This window comes from Solanum pennellii, chromosome 9 (assembly GCF_001406875.1).
Source record: "Solanum pennellii chromosome 9, SPENNV200".
NCBI classification, from domain to species: Eukaryota; Viridiplantae; Streptophyta; class Magnoliopsida; order Solanales; family Solanaceae; genus Solanum; species Solanum pennellii.
In genome coordinates this window covers 2254096-2274460 of record NC_028645.1, presented here as the reverse complement: position 1 = coordinate 2274460, position 20365 = coordinate 2254096, and the positions used below count along the sequence as shown (strand labels likewise).

The following is a 20365-nucleotide window of genomic DNA, read 5'->3' as shown; positions in this document are numbered from 1 at the left end:
TGTTTTACATGATCATTATGTGAATTACTTTATATTTGAGGTTATAAAAATAATCTTACTTTGGAAAGTGATTTCTTGCATATTTCATGGAGCTTCAAATTTTCTTACTAATTTTAAGAAGACAAAGAAACTATTTTTGTGAAACTTAAAAGTCATATATATATATATATATATATATATAAATTGTGGTTCTTATGTGAATTTTTTAAAAAATCTTTATGGATTTAATTTTCTTTTAAAATAAGATTGAACTCACTATATTTTTTAAGTTATAAACTTATACCTATTATTTATTGAACTCATAATATTTGGTGCCATATAATTATGGAGACAACTTTTACTTCAGTAGTCCACATCATTATTATAAAGCAAGGTGGGCTTAATTGAATGCAAATAAATAAATATTAAAATAAATTTTATGTGTACCCTAATAAAACCTTGTAATATAAATTGAAATTGACACATCATACAACATTGTTCCCTATTCCCTTTTTTTTTTGAATTAATAAAAAATTATTCTCTCTCATGCAGTTTAAATTATATAAAAATATGTAAAGACAATTATATGAGTGAAATATAAAATTAAAAAAAAAAACACACAACAAAAGTTTCAAAGAGTGTCAATAATATTATTATTGTTGCTACTGTTCTTTTCTTCATTGTTTTCAATATAGCTTTATCACTGCTATATTCAATTTTATATGTGTTACTTGAGTTGATTGTCTATTGAAAACAACCTTTATACCTCTAAAAAGGTAAAATAAAGATTGTGTGTACTCCGTACATTCTAGGGCGGATCTAGGGGTCCGATTCACCCCGGCCACCCTCGATAAAAAAAAATTATATAGTATATATATGACGTATTATTTTTGTATTATCTACATATACAAATTTTGAATTCCTTAAACATAAGACTAGGAATTGACTCAATGGTTTAAAAACAAACTATTATTTTCAGACTCCAGTTGTATAATTACACTGTATATATTATTATTGTTGTTATATTATATGAAATCCATTACACCGTCAGTGTATAGAAGTTAAACTCGTTTTTTTCTCTTGATAGGTATTGGCATTAAGAGCAATTTTGAAGGAACAAGCCACAAAGAAACAAGTAAATTCCACAGTTTACACTGAAATATCAGGTGAAGAAACAGTTGAAAGCACATCAATGCCAAGTTCAAACAAGACAATTACAAGAGGAATTACTATAAGTAACCATCAAAATAATAATATTAATAATAATAATAATAATATTGCTGAATGTAGCTATGTTTTTAATAATGTTGTAGATGGGCTTAACCCAGTGATGCCACCTTATTGGGCCACATTGCCAACATATCCATGAAGTGAGATTAATTTAACTTAATTGTGCTACATCTAATTAATTTGTTAGGTTTAGTTTTCTCTTTAATTAACACCTAAATCAGATTAATTAGAAAATGAGAATAGAGTTGTAGCAGAGTTTAGTTTGATTATTTGATGTTATATTTCAGATTAGGAGTGTTAAGTGGTTTTTATTAGTTTGAAATTTGTAAGGTTGTACTACTATTGTTGTATTTGACATTAATATCATCAGTTTTTTTCCTTACTTCTTCTGTCTCAATTTATTTGGTACTTTTTTTTGTTTTTCGAGAGTCAAACGGCTTAAATTTGACCAAAACTTTGTGCGAGAAATCTACAAATCTTTTGAAATACTTTGTAAAATGTATTATAAGTCATAATAATTGAGAATTCAAAATAATTAAAATATATATGATAAATTTACGATCAAAGATAAATTTTTATTTGAATCTCGAAAATTCAAAAAGTGTCATGACGAATGGAATATATAGTATAGAATGGTTAGTGTTTAAATTAATGTCATTAGTTATAATACTTTGCAAATTTTGAATTTTGATTGAATCTAATCAGGCCTCAATGTAGGTACAAATAAAATATTTCACGGATAGTCGTTGTCGAGGCATCAATTATAATTATATAAATTTATAAAGACGATTATCTGAATGAAATAAGTAAAAGAAATATATTCGATCAACAAAAAAGAAGAGTGCCTTCACCAAACTTGGCAAGCCTCATGTTTCCTTCTAAATAAATTGTACTCTCCTCTAAAATACTCGTCATGTTTTGATTATCAAGAGTCAATTAAATTATTCTCGAAAGCTAAATTAAATAATTTAATATTTTAAAAAATCAATGCAATCTATTTGATATACAATTATACATCTTAACACAAAATTTGTGTTTCTACTTTGCTCTTTAGTCTCCCATCATTCTTCTCTATGTATGTTAATTGGATACATACTTGAACTTAGGTGTAACATTTTACTTCTTTTAAAAAAATATAGATAGTAGGTGCAACGATTTACTTCGCAAACGAGAGGTCTCTGGTTCAAGTCCAAAAAATTTCGTAGCTACACTATGAAAGTAGAAAAGAAGTGCAATTCCGCAATAATGGAAAGACGTAACACTAAATTAATCGAACTTCAAAACAAATGCATCCTTTGTGCTTTTTTACCTAAAATGCATCACAAAAAGCAATAGGGATATACTATAGGCAAATACAACCATCAATACAATGCAAGGAAGATACATTTCTCATAATGGAACAAGATTATAATTATCATAACAGAATGAAAGTAAAGCAATCTGGATATTTGAAAACAAGACAAAAATTCAGAAATATATTGTTTCCGAGTGCGCGCTAAACGCTGGTGGATCAGAATATAGCTACACTCATTCAAGATGCATAATCACTCTAGCGCTACTTAGCGAACAACATAACAATAGCTTAACGTTTTCCACCACCGCCGCCAAGCTTAGGGCCTTTTGATCCTCCCTTTGACACATTACCCTTACCGGCTTTCTGTGACTTAGCCACCACCTCTGCCTTCTTGGCCTTCTTTTCGTCCTTTGTTTTCTTGATTCTTTCTTTGATTTCACTGCAGAAACCAAACAAACAAACTAATCAGTCTCCCATTTCAAAAGATGCACAAAGCCACATTAAGCTTGGTTAATACGCACCGAAGAGCAGCCTCCCTGGCAGCATCTCGAACTTCTGGCCTTTCAGCTCTCTTCTTCTGGATTACCTCCAAGGTTGCACCCACAATGGACCTAGAGTATGGTTTCTTTGTGGTACGTCTCCTCTTCTTAACAGCTTCTTGTGCAATATCCTAATGTTATTGAGCACACGCACAAAAGAAAAACAAATTAAAATAGGCAATAGTGCATATGAAATGGCAAAACATAAAAGCGGTATAATCTGTTAGAACATTTTTCCTGAATAAACTACGTAAAACAAAGTAAATCTCAGTGTACAACTTCACATCACAAAGTTATATCGTTCGATGTTTGGAATGCTAGTGGAAATATTCAAAGTGGAAAGCAGACATTAAGTTCAGAAAACGAAGCTTGTATATGCTTTATTCCAGACTCACCTTCTTGTGCTGCTTCCTGTACATGGCAGTCCATGTAAGCTTGGAAGGCTTCAGGCGGTTGTGGAAGTAATGTTTGCACTTTGAGTTGACAAATAGGAACACCTACAAGGACCAGAAAATACTATAAGCAATCACAACTTTGCGTCCTATAATCAGTACACAAATCACGTTAACTACCGTCTGCAAGAAATGGGTTTTCATGTTACCTGAGAATCTGATCGAATAAATCTGATGCCCCTCCCAGGATATATCTTGGCACCGCTGAAACGGCAGAGTTCTGTCCTGCAATAGAAGTAAGAATAAAAGTAATGAGTCATCACTTACAATGCTACAAAGCAACCGGGGCAAACCAAATGTAAAGGCATGTCGGCAATAACACAAGAAAGAGGTAACTCCTCAAATAGAACGAATGACTAGCTGAATCATTACAAATTCAGCCGACAAGTACCTCCCCCGTTAAGGCAGTTCATAAATCATCTGTGCTTGTTATTATCAGTGATTTATATCATAGGTGTATACATTTTTCAGATAGTGTAAAGCTGAATCAGTTGTAATCATTGTGAATCATGAAAATATTGAACAATTCTCAGAAATAATATACAGGCAAGCAATGTAGCAAAAACATGTTAAGACTTGAGATATAGCTATCTTAACATTAATCAGAGAAACAATACTCAGTTACATCAAATTTAATCTCTGTGTGAATCAATATAGAAGGACAAAACCTTTACAGTAACAATTTACCAGTGTGCTCCTCTTCTCATCCATTTTCTCCCCTCTCATATTAATTATGCATTAATCAATCAAAATAACTAAATCCGAAATAACCAAAACACGAGATCCAAGAGGAGTGAAGTTACAATTTACCAATAGAGGGATTTCAACTACGTTACTTGGACCTTCCAAAAATGCTGACAACCCCATGTAGGATCCTCCAAAACACCCAAATAATCAAACACAAGAACCAAGAAGAGTGAAGCTACATTTCACCAATAGAGGGATTTCAACTATGTTACTTCAACTTTCCAAAAATACTGACACCCAATGTTGGATCATCAAAAAACCCAACACCCAACCATAATTTAAACGAGTTCGAGCTACATAAAGATTCAAGGAACAGCTTTTCCTACTACAATAGACTCCAATCTAACCTACACCTGTTCATAAATATCCCAAGGATGATGAACAGAATAAAGATTTGATTTTTAACAATTTTTCGTGTAGTAAAAATCCCACACACACTCAGCAGTACTCTCCAAAAGTGCAAACAACACAAGGCTTCACGAACATCTTTACCTCCTACAACACACTCCAATCTACACTACACATGACCATAAATCACCCAAAAACAATAGCAAAATCAATAAAGATTCGATTTTTGACCATTTCCCACGTAGTAAAAACTCAAATTAGCAAAACCCAGAGAGTATCAACCTCAAAACACTTCAGATTCACCTCCATGAAAATGGTAAATTAAACTCTCTACCAATACAATCATCAAATGGGGTTTCTCCAAAATACTAAAATTATCGAAAATTACAACATAGAGAGAAGATAACTTACTTTAGCACCATGTCTGATGTTGTTGTTGTTGTTGCTGCGGCGAGCTCCTCCTCCGGTGCTGTACTTCAATGGAAGAAAATAAAACCCTAATGAGACTTTAACTTTATATATTGGGGATTTGTTGTTAGGTTTTTTAAAGGCCCAAAAGACTATTTGATCTACTATTCAAGCCCAACATAATGGGCCTCAATATGGGCTTGTATACATTCCATTTTTAATCTTCGAAAATTATCTTTTAGAACGACGTTACATTCAAATCTAATTTATATATCGTTCAATCTTATAATAATCCTAACATAATCGGATTATTTTAATATGTGACGTTCGACAAAAGATAGTATGCACAACCTTACCCTTACCGTTGTGTAATAGGGAGGTTGTTTTCGATAGACAACAAAACACAATAGAAAGAAAAATAATGCTCGTAAAATAACAAGATAAACAAAGCAAATGTAGCAATATATAGTAGTAAAAATAAAAAAAATAAAAAGATACTATGTCAATACGCAATAATTAAATAAAGGTTATTTAACGTTTGCAATAAATTTTGGAATACAATATAATATTTTCTTATATGTGATTTGCGCAAAAGTCTATGAAGAAATCTTTGATAAATTACATAAAGTACTGTAGACAAGTTTAGATAATATTTATTAAATGTTGATGTATATTATTAAATCGATACAAACTTTAAACATTAACTACAAATTTAAAATGACATATGATTATTTTGTGAGACGATAAAAATAAGCTTCATCGTCAACACTCATTAAAAAAATCTCTTTTGAACTAATATATTAATACTAGTTAAGGTATTGTATAAGAATAAATATAAATTGAATTATTCATCAAAACTTATAAATATTGAAATCATATTGGATTAAATAACTTAATCTTATCATTTAGATTTTTGTGACAAGGACAAAATTGACAACTGATATATAATACATTGAAGCATGATGAGTCATCTTAAACTTGGTCTAAGTTGAATGAAATAACATTAAAATTGCCAATGTCTTTTTCTATGGTTAAATTAGGGATCAAGTGATCAGTTATTTTTTGATTTTTAAATGAATAATTATTTTTATACATAGATAAATAAAAATGGGTGAAAATTATTTTATATTAGTTTTTGAATATTTAAATTTTTTATTTAAAATATCAAATTAATTTAATTTTGAGATTTTATCAAACAATTTTTGAAAAACGCAATATGACAAATAAAAGTGAACGAATGGAGTAGTATATTACAAGATTTATCATGTTTAAAAAATACGTATCAAAGTTAAAGAGAGAAGTATTGAAAACACTTCTAGACTATGAGTGAATTATTAGTTTCTTCCCCAAATTATTGACAACTTTTATAAACATCCATTTATTTGACTAACTGAACTCACGTACACCCTCGATCTTACAACATGATTGAAATGCATCCCTAAATTCTCGCCAAGTTTAGAGACGTTTTCAACATTTTTCTCGACTTTTCATTAGAAGTCACGTGTCATAAAAAGAGTTTGAAACCACTTATTATGTCTTTGTGACAAATTGAGAGTAATCAGAGTGTACCTACATTTAGTTAATCCGTTAGATGAATGATACTAATAATTTACGTCAAATTGCGGTGTCTAAATATAGGTATAAGACAGATGGAAAAACTATTGACATGTTATTATGGAAGAAGTAACAGAGGAATGAGAGTAAAGAATTCAGTGGTGTACATGTGGAACAAGTCCACAAGCAAACGAATGGAGGAGTAGACAGCTTCACCTGCTTCCTCGTCGTTATCTCTATCATCTCTTTCCTCCGTTCACTCACATTCACAAAATCCCCATGTCCTGTTTGAACTCCAAGAAGAAAACCCCAAGCTTTTACAGTGAATTAATCATTTAATACCTCAAAAAAAGAGGATTTTATAGAGTTTTGGAGTGAATTGTGGACACCATTTTGTTCAGAAAGAGGAAAAATTGATTCTTTTCATAGACCCAAGTTACAGAATTCAATTTGGGGGGGAAATGGAGGGGTTTAATCAAGAACGGCGGGTGAATGCTGCGGCGGCGGAGGTGGTGGAGGAGGTGGAGGTGGAGGAGAGTAGTGATGATTGTAGTTCGGAGGATGAAGGTACTGATGATTACAGGAGGGGAGGTTATCATGCTGTTCGAATAGGTGATAGTTTTAATGGAGGTAGATATGTGGTGCAGAGTAAGCTTGGTTGGGGTCATTTCTCTACTGTTTGGTTGGCTTGGGATACTCTATTGTCTGTAAGCTTTCTGATGAGACCCCTTTTGGGGAATAGCTTGCAGGCACTTTGACTAATTATATGTTACTTGTTGTGACACCTAGTGGTTTTTTTTTGGGTTTGAAGCTGGGAACTGAACCTGATGAACCTTTTGTTTTGTAATCATCTTTGGCCTTAGTTTAGAGCAAACCATTTCATGTGAATTGTCATAATATTCTAGTTTTAGGATGGTGGGTGATCAATGATTGGTGTTTTTTGTGCTTCGATTCTTGTATTTTTCGTTGTTGTTACTGTTCTTTCTCTTGTTTTTTGTGTAATGCTCGTTATGCGGTTCTTGTTATTGCTCTCGTGTTTGTATCCCCTCCTTTTTCAAACTGTGGGGCATGCCTTATTTGAGTCGAGGGTTTATCAACCTCTCTATCTCTACGAGGTAGGGGTAAGGTACTCTGCGTACACTCTACCTTAGGCCTCAGACCCCATTTGTGGGATTACACTGGAAATGTTGTGGTTTATATTGTATATTGTGATTTTGATGTGTGATATATGATGGAAAAAAAGGTTGATTCTTTAGGTTGCTTATCAAGTTTTTAGCAGTTAGTTTCTTTTAAATGAGCTTAAATGTTATACATCTTCAAGATAATCATCATGATAATGATCATAGTTGACTACAAGTGGTTTCTATCGAAAACAACCTCTCTGGCCTACCAAGGTAAGATAAGGTCTGTGCGCCCCACCCTCCCCATACCCCACCTGTGAGGTGGTTGTTAGTGGACTTCAAGTGGTTTGCGGCAGTTGATGTAGGAGTAAAATGTTTTTGGCCTAGTTTAACTAATTGTGCATAACTGCATAAAGAGGGATGCCTGCTCAAACCTCTGTAATAACTGATGAATAAGAACTCGGATTAGAATTCTGAGTTGGTAGTAATTTTAGTTTGTAACTCTCACCGAGATGTAAGAAGTTGATGTGTATATTTTTGTTAATGACGCAGCGATTTGTAGCATTGAAAGTGCAAAAGAGTGCTCAGCATTACACGGAAGCAGCGATGGATGAGATCACTATTCTAAAACAGATTGCTGAATGTGATCAGGATGATAAAAAATGTGTTGTGAAGTTACTGGATAATTTTAAGCACTCAGGTCCAAATGGGCAACATGTGTGTATGGTTTTTGAGTATTTGGGTGACAATCTCCTGACACTTCTTAAATATACTGATTATCGTGGACTGCCTATTCATATGGTTAAAGAGCTCTGTTATCATGTTCTAGTGGGATTGGATTATTTGCATAGACAGCTTTCTATCATACACACCGATTTGAAACCCGAGAACGTACTTCTCTGTTCCACAATAGATCCATCTAAGGATCCCCGAAAATCTGGAACACCTCTTATACTTTCTAGTCATAAGGATATAACCACGCTGGATGGCGGGTCTGTGAAGGGTTATGTAACATCAAATGGAAATTTAACTAAGAACCACAATAAGAAGATTAGACGAAAGGCCAAACAAGCAGCTCAATGTTTTGTGGGAAAAGAATCTTCTCTCGGGACTAAGGGTGGACAAGATAGCTCAGCTTCTGCGGAGTCATCTGTCAGTGCAAAATCAAATTCGGACGCGTTGAATAGTTCTAATAGAATGTCAAATGCTGATACTGCAAAAGGCAGCGGGAAAGAATATGAGGGTCCTAAGAGAGGCAGTCGTTCTACAAGGAGGAAGCTATTGGAGGCAGTCGACCTTAAATGCAAAGTTGTTGACTTTGGCAGTGCTTGTTGGACATACAAACAGTTCACGGATGATATTCAAACTAGACAGTACAGGTGTCCTGAAGTTATCCTTGGATCAAAATATTCAACCTCAGCAGATCTTTGGTCCTTCGCTTGCATTTGTTTTGAGCTTGCAACTGGCGATGTGTTATTTGATCCTCACAGTGGTGATAACTTTGACAGAGATGAGGTATAGGTGCATTACTGCATTACTACTTATTTTCTGGTTGGTTTGCTTAATGTTACTGTTGCAAATTTGCATACCTTGAGAGAGAATTTGTGTCGACTTTGATATTGAGTGATTTCTCTTTAAGATGCTGTCAACGCATTAAATTGTGGTTTGCTAAGTCTATGATGCTTCTGTCTATACTTTTTGTTCTCCTATTTCCTCAACCTTAACCACTTTTCATTCCGATTACTCATTCATAACCTTTTTTCATTTCAAAATAGCAACACACTCCAAAAAAAAGTAAAGGATAAGCTTCCATTATAGAAGTGGTAGCTTCCCACCTCCCTCACGTTCACTCTAATTTCATTTTATAGCACGCCATGGGGACTTTCTTACAAAAGCACTCCAAGAACTCACGTGAACTTGACGAGAGAAGCAACTACTACCTCTCCATCAATGGAAACAGAAGCATCGACTAAATAGAAGGCCCTTGAATCTTATCTTTAGCCTTGCGTTTTATTTTCCTTATAAGTAAAGATATGTCTAGTCTGGGGATGCTTTTGTATCTTATAACTTATCTGATTTTGTCCTCAAGCATGGTTATATAAAATGTCTGGGAGATTTCTAAGAAACTCGACCATCACATCACATACTTGGAGCACTAGTAGTCATTTGCTTAATTCTACTTCATGGTATACGATGTTTTGACTTGAAACAAGATTCTCATTTAATTGGATTCTCAATTGTGTTAATGACCGATTGTCAACCATTTCGGTTTCATCTGATACTTTTAAGCAGATTTTATTTTTGAGATGGTCACACCTTACTCGATTTAGCCACCTCAATGACAGAGTCTTTGAGCCAACCCAAATGATATGTTGTGAATAAAACGATGTTTTAGTGTCCCACTTCCTTGCTGATTATGCTGTAAATTCTCCTACTTCAAATCAAATTGCTGAACTAAGAGACATAGTAGAAGTGGTTTTACTTGATGACACATTTATCTAATTTTTTTCTATGATTGCTTTATTACTGTCAAATAAAAAGTCAACTTCTACTCAACAAGTCATCTCAACCTCAAAAGTTTCACTATTAGATTTTATAAGAATATTTAATATAAGGATTCTAATGGTTGGTGTTGGAACACAGATCAGCAAATAGTCTCTCTTGATGACCAAATTTGTGAAGAGTAGGGAGAAGATTCGTATTCACACAGTGTTCAGATGTCGGAAGAACAGTCTTCTACTCATCTGGGAATTATTATACCGCTTGTAGTCTATATAGTACCTTACAAGTACAAGATTAACCTTTTTAATTTTTTGGATAACCGTGGTGTCTAGGCCAGCTCACGCACCTCGGCTAATTCCACGGGGTACGTGTCACCTCCCACCCCACCAAGGCAGATTGGAAGAAATAACGTAATGTTTTATCTCTTTTGGGAATTGGACCTAAGATCTCATGGTGCTCACCTGCTTCATTGACCACTAGGCCATACCCTTGGGTGCCAAGTACACGATTAAGCTAGGGACAGTATATTCCACTCCTTCTTGGTCTCTCCAAAATTCTACAACTTAAATTGTGGCGTGGACCTGTTCCTTTTCCTTCCGCTTTTCGTACAGATTCATGTTAAGTTCAAAACAACGTCTTTTATTGATACTCTAGCAATCTTCTTTTATAGTTGGTCAATTATGTGATTTAGGTGATCAACGGTTTATGTGAACAAATTGACCAAAAGACTAGAAGATAAAGTGAAAACGTGGTTTTGCTATTTAAAATTTAGAGGACTAAAAGTACATACTGTTCTGACTTCTGAACACTATTTCCAATCTATCATTTTACTATTCTTCCATACCACGTAAGTATCTTTCTCTTACGATGTCTTGGTTCTGTTTTTTCACCAAAATGTTGATCATCATGTTAGTTATTCCACTCTTGATTGTCAATGCTTTTATTTGTTTCTGCGAAGTGAACCTTGTTAATTTAAACAGAATGCTGGATTCAAGTTTTAGTCACTGTTGAGAGAAATTAAACATATCTTGTGGAATTTCATATCCTCTTTGTTCGATGAACAAAGGGCTAGAATACTATTATGCACTTGGACAGATATTGAAAATACTAGGTAGTTGCCAAGCAAGAAATGAGAGGTCTACATTTAAAGTTGTTGCAAATTCTTGCTTCAATTATGTTTTGCTATATTTTTGACCTAATCTTTTCAACCAATCAATCAACTATATTTCATTGCCATGTTTGACGGGATCAGCTATATAAATGAAGTATTCATCATTGTTAGACGAACACTCCTTTATCCAGTGACCATAACATACATACTTGGTGAAGCAATGCAAGAAGAACATATTTTAACCTAATCTTTTATGGTTATAAAATTAAAAGGGGTGACCTAATCCTTGCAGGATCACTTAGCACTGATGATGGAGCTTATAGGAATGATGCCACGAAATGTAAGAAAATTCATATAATCACTTCCAACTTTGAATTATGTTTTTTGTCCTTTTGTAGTTTTATAAAGTTTGCTATTTTGTTTCCAGATTGCCTTGGGTGGTAGTTATTCACGTGATTTATTCAATAGACATGGTGATTTGAGGCACATTAGACGGTTGCGCTTTTGGCCCTTAAAGAAGGTTCTAGTAGAGAAATATGAATTCAGCGAGCAAGACGCAAAGGACTTGTCTGATTTTCTGGTCCCAATACTTGATTTTGTCCCAGAGAAACGGCCTACTGCAGCTCAGTGCCTTCTTCACCCATGGATCAATGCAGGTCCGCGACTGTTGGAACTTTCCTTGCCTGATGCACAATCTAAAGCCGTTGACGCTCTAAACTCTGACCAAACCAAGAAACAGAATGAAGAAGAGAGGGAGGCAATGGAAATTGGAATTGGGAAAATAGCTATCAGCAAGAACATAAAAAATTTCAGAAGTTACTCAGTCAAATTCTGATACTTGGCAGTTTTTAAGTTTTAACCTATGTTGCTCGGACTCTTCAAGATTGCCAATGGGTGCATGTCGGATCCCTCAAAAGTATAGTGCATTTCTGGAAGATCCAACACAGACACGACAGCATTTTTGGAGAGTCCAAGCAAACATAGGTTTTAACCACTTCGTCTCAAATAGATGTCCAAGAATATGCCCTTACAGCATCTTTCTCCAAGATGATGTTTGACAGCGTGCTCTACGATTCATTAGCATAAGGAACCATGTAACTCTTCTTGCCAAAAACAAGGGACCTACTACTCATCCTAGAGTTATCAGGTACGATAAAAGAGTCTCCTCTCTTTCTTGTCTCTCCAAGTTTCTAAGACTAAGTTGCACTTCCGCTATGCAATCATCTATCCCATGGTTTCACAAATGAGTATACTACTAGGTAAATGTGAAAGTAAAAACGCGTGTCATGTGTGTGTGGACCAATATAAAAGAGTCATCCCCTCTTTGTGTGTCTCTTCGAGTTTCTAGTACTAAGTAGCACTTCTGCTATTCAATCATCTTCTCATTGAATGAACTCCATGGCTTCACAAATGAAGATGTTACAAGGTAAATGTTTGTGTGGGGGACCAATATAAGTGAGTCCCCTCTTTGTGTGTCTCTTCGAGTTTCTACTACTAAGTAGCACTTCTGCTATTCAATCATCTTGTCGTTGAACGAATGTCATGGTTCTACCACAAGGATACTATTAGGTAAATGTGCCTGTAAAAAGGTGTCCGCGGGGACCAAATCTATGAGCTGCTCCAGAACAAGCATGCAAGGACACTGCAGATTTTCGCGGTCCAGAGCTGAAAGCAATTTATCAATTCATTGGACCATGTACAGGTAAGGATCCAACTATAGCACACTTAGCTCTTGAATCCTTGTTATGTTTACATAAAATTCATAAATTATTTCGATACAATGCTTATCGCGAGCATTTTTAATATAAAGTTTATTTGATCAGAGCTGTTCTGTTTTCTTGTTTGCACAATTTATTCAGTTCACACCTATCTGATTGCGCGATTTTATGTTTAAAAGAAATTCTTCCTTAGCCCTCTCTTCTTCCCGTTTGTTCAAGCCTTGAATCGAGTTAAAAAAAGGAAATAATCGATAGTCGACCCAATTGGCTTCAAATTGTGTTTAAACATATAGATGGTATAATTTAAGTAGAAAAATAGAACAACAAATTAAACTCCCCTCACTTTCATTGACGAATTATAGATAATTTGAATAATAATAATTAAAAAAAGGGCAACTTTTTATCTATAGCAAACATAAAATTTATATTTATATGTTATAACAAAGTTTGCATAATTTCGCTTCATAGCAAACATATATATGTATAATTCGCTATACATGTACAATTGAAGCGAATTGTATAAAACGAAGTGTATAAAACGAGAAAGAGAAAGAGACTTGGGCAGAGAATTGAATAAAAATGAAGTATATAAAACGAATTGTATAATTATAAGTGTATAGGGCGATTATATACAATTTGAATTTGTATAAAACGAGAAAGGGAGAAAGACAAAAGAGACTTGGGCAGGGAATATACAATTGAATCGAATTGTATAAAACGAGAAAGAGAAATTATATACAATTTGAATTTGTATAAAACGAGAAAGAGAGAAAGACAAAAGAGACTTAGGCAGGAAAAAACTTTTATTGTATAATTATAAGTGTATAAGACGGAGATATATGTATTTGCATGTGTATATATAATTTTTTCTCGCTTTATACAATTAGAAACACAATTTATACAATTCTATTGTATAAAGCGAGAGACGCGAGCGAACAAAGCGAGCGAGAGAGTGAGAGTGGCGAGCGAGAATATGAGGGAGAGAGGGACTGACAAACAGTTTGTTATGAAACACAAATAAATCAAACTGTAACTACTATATTTATTTTATATTATTAGTTTGTCATTCTATACAATTATCCCTAACAAAATTATGTGAAACAATTGAAAGGATTGTTGTTGAACTACAAGCAATTAAGCCAAAATCCCTGACATAGGTTGCGGTACATTGGTGAAAGTGTTTCACCCTTAATCAAAGATCTCGGATTCGAGCCTTGAATGTGGAGAAAATCATGTTGCGAGCGCTACCCCCATATGGGCCTGCAGTGCTCGATTCGAATTTAGTCTGAGCTCCAATATGGGCTTCGAATATCGAACAGAAAACCTCCAAAAAAAAAATTAAGCCAAAATCATAATTACAATCATGGCTTGTGGTTATGAATTAGAACTAATTGGCACTTGACAACATGATGTCAAGGGGTAGTTAATTAGTTAATTAGAACATTATTAATCTTGGAACCCACTTTAAGCAACAAAGTTGAAAATGTCATTTTTCTAGAGCAATCTTTTTGTTCATATGTCAATATTGCATTAGTTAATGAATCTCATGGTCCATAAGAGGCAAAACAAAGAACAAAATAGAATAAAAGAGACTTGCCAAAAAATGATTATGGTTATTTCAAATTCATTGTTATTACTAGTGGGATGAACAAAGTATTTCATGTTTATATACTGTTTGAGGAAAAACGATATCTCAAAAGAAAATATAACGTAAGTAGTTTAACCTGATATTTAGATGTGCATTTTCAAATTTAGAATATTTATTTATTAACTGAGGTCAAATTTAAATATCTGTTTGCGTCATTATTCCGTCCTTAAATGAGTTGTCCAAAATAAGACGATGGACGACGAATAGTACATGCAATAATTGCACCATCAAAATTAGTTTGTGGCAATTCGTAGATATTTCTTCATTTTTAATCAGATTCGTTCAAGTGTTGAAAATTAGAGTTATTTTTAGTAGAGAGTATTTTATTTTATAAAATACAATTTTTTATGCGAGAAATAACATATAATTTCGGATATCGAACATCATATTTTTTTTAAAAAAAGAATAAACAATTATCATACCGTTAGTATTTGTAGTGTGAGTCGATAAGTACTCAACAACCATATACACAAGGTAATCCCATAAATAGAGTTCGGAAAGGATAAATTTTATGCAAACCTATAGAGAGTCGTGTTTTCGACAGACTCTCAATTTCTAGTGGACTAGTAAATATTCATTCCTCCTTGAAACAACATCTACTCCTAGTCATCTTCAATGACCAACATTGACTTTCAAAAACTAGAAATGAATAATAACACATAAAACGAGGGCTATGAAGAGTCTACAGAGGGATCGAACTATATTAAGTCTATTGTACGATAAATAGTAGAAAGAATCATAAACTTCATTCCACATCAACTGACCAATATAAAACATGGTAAGAATACAGATGGTGGTGGTAGTGGTGGATGATGATTCTGTTGGCGTTAGCGCTAGCTAACCCTCAGACCGAACCAGTTCAATCACACAAAAATAAAGCAAATGTAAACAATGCACTGGTGTTAGCGCTAGCTAACACTCAGTCACAACCATAGTGAACCCCAAGCACAGTATTTTAACAGCAAATAAATGGAAAAATAGACGTGGCTATGGCTGGCGTTAGCGCTAGCTAACTCACAGACAAATAGTCACACTAACATCTTACTTTGTAAGAAAAATGGATGATGTTGGTGTTAGCGCTAGCTAACACACAAGCAAATTACCCGTTTTTCGATGATATACTGTACTTCTTCAAATGGTTGGTCAATTAGGCATTGGCCAACAACTCTTATTCTGCTGCTGCTGCTGCTCTTTACATGTATATATTCTTGTTCACCAATAACTTTCTAGTCGAAATACAGAATTACTGACTGCTGCAGAAATCCAAGAACCCCATGAACTCGTGATTGTGGATCATACGAATGGTCTTCTCTATACCAATCACCCCTGAAACCATCGCCACATTAACAAAAGATAGGAGGGGAAATTCTGTCTTTTCTTTGCTTTTCAAGATTTTATGACAGTTTGAACTTTTGTATAATAGTTTATCGACTTACCCATTGTGAGAGCGCTGGCGAAAATGACACCAGAGAGTATGAACACGATGATTGATGCACGCTTTAAAATCGTGATAAGTTTTCTAATGAAGCATTGTCCCCAAAATCCAGCAAGAATAGATACACTCATGAGGTATAGAGCTGCAATAGGAGTTTAGTTATGGATAATGTTGCACATGATTTATGTCGAAATCTTAAGAGAGTTATTAAGACTAAGAATATACCGTAAGGAATTGGGAATCTCTTGAGGAGATAAAACTCCACAACTGATAAAGATGACGAGAACATCATCACAAATGTTGCTGTCGCACTAGCTACCTGTAGAAGTGAAAAAAATAGGTCCTTTTTGTCAATTTTAGAACAGCAATATTTCTCTTTTACATTACTCAAGTTGTTGGAAGTTATAAGGCCCCCCCTACCAACCCCTTTCTATTTTAAACTCAAATATCCCCAGCCACACCTAATGGACTTAAATCGCGGTAAAGTTTAGAAGAAATGACTAAATTTTAAAGAGGAAGAGACAGAGGTGACACCGAGTGTGCTAATCAACAAAGTATGTTCATGTGTTGGCTTCTCAAAAACTATGCTGCTCTCGACGTAATCAAATTCCACTAGGAGATCCTAATCGAGATACGAAAAAAATGAGGATGGCCATACCTGAGGGATGACTCCAATCTCAAGAAGAAGAGGGCCAAGAATGAATCCACCACCGGATCCGAGCAATCCTCCAACAGTGCCTCCCAATATACCACAAAGCGCACAAAATATAAGGTTTGTGGCGGTCCATTGAATGTCAGCCTCACATACTGACTCTTGGTTCCCTTCTAGTCTCCTCTTCTTGCTCTCCTTGTACAATTTCACACATTCATATCCGAACACCCCCAGTGCTACTGGAAACTGAAAACACAAATGCATTCAATAAGACTCAACCTCACCATTCAAAGATAATGCTACCGGATATGAACTCAAATACACAACAGGATGTTGTAAGTGCCAAAGTAGCACGATATTCATAAATACATAAAAAAGGCAAAAACGTTTGCACACATAATGATCATAGCGAATAATTGAGAGAATAGAGTTAATAAAAAGTAGTGTTTGATATGAAAGATGTAAATGTACCTGTAATAAGTTGAGCACCCAGTACAATGGCGTACAAGCCACTAGATCATTCTGTTAACATGTCCAAAAGAAAGGGTTAAATTAGGTGCATAGCAGGGAATGTTTAACGGAGAAGTTATTTGTTGGCATGTTAAAAAGAAGAAACAAGTATATTCAACAATTCACTTGCCTTGAACACTTGAAGAAGCAGAAACACGAACCATACTACAAAGAGCACCAGAATTCTCTTCAAATTAAGATTGAACTTGAAAATTTCCTGTGAGATAACCAGAATTAGACAGTTAAAATCAACAAGATAAGCTTAAAAAGGGGAGCCAAGAAAGAAAACGGATAAATGTGATCCATTTGATATGGTAAATTAACTCACAAGTGCGGTTTTCTCCTCCTTAGGAACCAATGGCTCATAAACTGTATCAATAACAACTGAAAGAACACAAGTAAAACTAACAAATATTAGCCTAATCTAAGCAAGGATCAAACCATTAGTTACTTCTACATAGTTTAAAAAACGAGAGGGGTATTTAGTTTTACGATGACATACGTTCACCATGTGAATTAACTGGAACTTCTTTCGTCGATTTCTGCAAGTTCCCCAAAAATGACAAAGATAAAAGACTTAGTTTACCATCAAATATATGTTCAAGTACATTTGAGAGAAAAATGATTGGATAAGTAGAGCTAACCTTGAGAATTGTTTCTTCTTTCCACATCTCAATGGCCTTAAAAAATGATCTTGATGAAGTCCCTATTACCAAACAATAACATTTTAAGCAATCACTAATAAAACTAATCATGGTGAGTGAAAAAAATAGTTCGATACGATTGTTTATACCCATGAAGAGGATGATGATGAGGACAGTGATGAGCCAGTAGGGGAACACAACACTGAGAGAAACACCACCTGTGATGCCTAACATGAGCATGGGCTGAAACAATAGAGCCAGATCATAATCAAGAATAGGTGCTTCTCTGCATGGATGTGGTACCCTCAAATTGTACCAAACTGATGATGCTGATGCCCCCATTATCATACCTGTAAAAAGAGCAAATCAACTTTCTAACATAATAAAAGATACTATAAAAGCAAAAAGACAAATAAGGTCTCTGCAAGCTCCAGCTATAGCTTTTTTTGACTTTTGACTCATCCAAGTAACTTTTTTCTTAATGATAGTGGTTATCAGGAGAAGGGGAGCCTACACGTAACCGGTAAAGTTACCGACATATGACCTAGAGGTAACAGGTTCAAGCTATGGATCCATCAAGGCTGCATAGAATAGACCCTTGTCGTCCAGCCTTTCCCCCTGACCGCACACATAGCAAAAGCTTTGTGCACCGGGCTGCCCTTTTTTTATGGTGGTATTAGGACCAATTTGGATATACCTCAACTAATTTCATGTGGTATCTATTAGTTCCCACCATCACAGATATCGAGTAATTCGCGTACCAAAGCTTGGGTGATAATCCAAGTAACTTTATTTTTTAAAGCTTGCACAACTCTCAACATATTTCACCAGCACAAGTACTAGATAACTCTTCCTTTACGAGTTCCATTGCTATTAATCTTCTTATCTATATATGAAATGCAAAATGAAAAAAAAATGCTCACATTTGGAAATAGCAGCAGCAGACTTGGTATCAAATCCAAGAAGCAAAGTAAGCATAGGAACAAAAATGCCACCTCCACCAACACCACCCACAGTACCACAAGCTGACCCCAAAAATCCTATCACAGTTGCCAAAACAATCCTCCAACTAAACTCCAATTCCTGTCACACACCATCACCAAACAAAAGTCATTACAGAAACAAGAAAAAAACCATAAACCAAATATCATTAAAGGTAAACTCAAGGAAAATCATAAACCAAACACCATTGAAGTTAAATTCAAGAAAAAGTCCAAAAACACAACACCATATGAGGTAAAATCATGACCCTTTCGTGCTCCATATCAATATGGCAACCATGAAACCATAAAAACAAACACCATTTTGAGGTAAATTCATGAACCTTTTTTGCTCCATATCTTAACACCACATGAGAACAAATGGACAAAAAGAAAAACCATAAAAACAAACACCATTTGAGGTAAACTTAAGACCCTTTTTTGCTCCATATCTATACACCACATGAGAACAAATGGACAAAGAAAAACCATAAAAACAAAAAAACCAAACACCATTTGAGGCAAACTCAAGACCCTTTTTTGCTCCCTATCTCTATAAGCCCATTACAAAGAAAAACCAAAAAACCAAACACCATTTGAGGCAAACTCAACACCCCTGTTTTTCTCCATATCTCTACAGCACATTACAATGAAAAACAAGACAAAACAAACCAAAACACCATTAAAGGTAACTTTTTGCTATATACAGCACATGAAACAAAAGCAAAGAAACATGACAATGAAAAAACAAGAAAGATTGTAACTTTGTTAACGTTTCAACAAGAAAGATTAAAACTTTGATAATATTATAACAAGAAACATCATTTACCGGCCAAACTTTGTCTTCAGATCCAATGGGTCGTTGCAAAAGATTAGAACTTTGATACAATTTTGGCTCAAAATCACCATTTTTTAAGTTGTGCACCCAAAAAACTGATAGAATTGCCACAGAAAAACCTGCTAATAGATAAATCACAAAGCCTTTTGTACCCATAATCCAAAATTGAATATATATTTTTTTCAACTAATAAAAGTTGGGTTTTTTCCCTAATGAACAATTTGAACACCAAAAAAAAAATATTTGGCTTAAAGAAAGTTGCTGCGACATATTTATATTAGAAAACATTACAAGAATGGTAGAGAATCCTTATGGAAGTAAAAAGATATTTTTATTTTTATTTTTTTTTGGAATCTAATATTTTATAAAAAAAATATAGGAAAATAAGTAAATTTCTTAATTTGTTTTTGTTTTTGTTTTTGGTGTTTAGGTAAGTAAAAGTTACTGGCATTAAAAACATTAATTACTAATTTGGATATGTGTTATAGTATTGTTAGTTTAAATATAATGTTTATTTTGATTATTATTTAAATTCTATCGTATAAGTGCAGTTTTAATCCATATAATGATGAGAAAACTCATTTCAGATAACATTCGATTTGGTGTGATTAGATCGTTACCTTATCGTTCTTTATATGTAATAATAATGTTTCAT

The 20365-nt window shown here is 34.2% G+C and overlaps 4 protein-coding genes across 4 annotated transcripts in view; 2 read left to right on the top strand and 2 right to left on the bottom strand.

Annotated features, from left to right (window-relative positions):
* LOC107030668 (putative homeobox-leucine zipper protein ATHB-51) overlaps window positions 1-1591 on the top strand; it is a 4146-nt gene extending 2555 nt beyond the window's left edge. The window contains exon 3 of the mRNA XM_015231939.2: window positions 1067-1591. Coding sequence (XP_015087425.1) covers window positions 1067-1348 — 282 coding nt within the window. The 3' untranslated portion in view covers window positions 1349-1591. The remainder of the gene's footprint in view (window positions 1-1066) is intronic.
* A 963-nt stretch (window positions 1592-2554) lies between these two features.
* LOC107031698 (60S ribosomal protein L24) lies at window positions 2555-5135 on the bottom strand. The gene is made up of 5 exons (XM_015233148.2): window positions 5001-5135; window positions 3644-3719; window positions 3438-3539; window positions 3025-3173; window positions 2555-2942 (listed from the first exon to the last, which is right to left on the bottom strand). Exons 1-5 carry the CDS (start codon window positions 5009-5011, stop codon window positions 2792-2794), a joined length of 489 nt encoding a protein of 162 aa, XP_015088634.1. The 5' UTR covers window positions 5012-5135; the 3' UTR covers window positions 2555-2791.
* A 1877-nt stretch (window positions 5136-7012) lies between these two features.
* Window positions 7013-13109, top strand: LOC107031371 (SRSF protein kinase 2). Its single transcript, XM_015232710.1, has 4 exons — window positions 7013-7258; window positions 8225-9187; window positions 11578-11625; window positions 11713-13109. The coding sequence occupies exons 1-4, from the start codon at window positions 7013-7015 to the stop codon at window positions 12118-12120; spliced, it is 1665 nt and encodes a 554-aa protein (XP_015088196.1). The 3' UTR covers window positions 12121-13109.
* Window positions 13110-15375: 2266 nt separating this feature from the next.
* LOC107031353 (sulfite exporter TauE/SafE family protein 4) lies at window positions 15376-19962 on the bottom strand. Its single transcript, XM_015232683.2, has 12 exons — window positions 19702-19962; window positions 18816-18975; window positions 18042-18242; window positions 17893-17954; window positions 17751-17790; window positions 17577-17632; window positions 17379-17465; window positions 17210-17260; window positions 16745-16984; window positions 16312-16405; window positions 16088-16228; window positions 15376-15977 (listed from the first exon to the last, which is right to left on the bottom strand). The coding sequence occupies exons 1-12, from the start codon at window positions 19864-19866 to the stop codon at window positions 15895-15897; spliced, it is 1380 nt and encodes a 459-aa protein (XP_015088169.1). The 5' UTR covers window positions 19867-19962; the 3' UTR covers window positions 15376-15894.
* Between the last annotated feature and the right edge of the window lie 403 nt (window positions 19963-20365).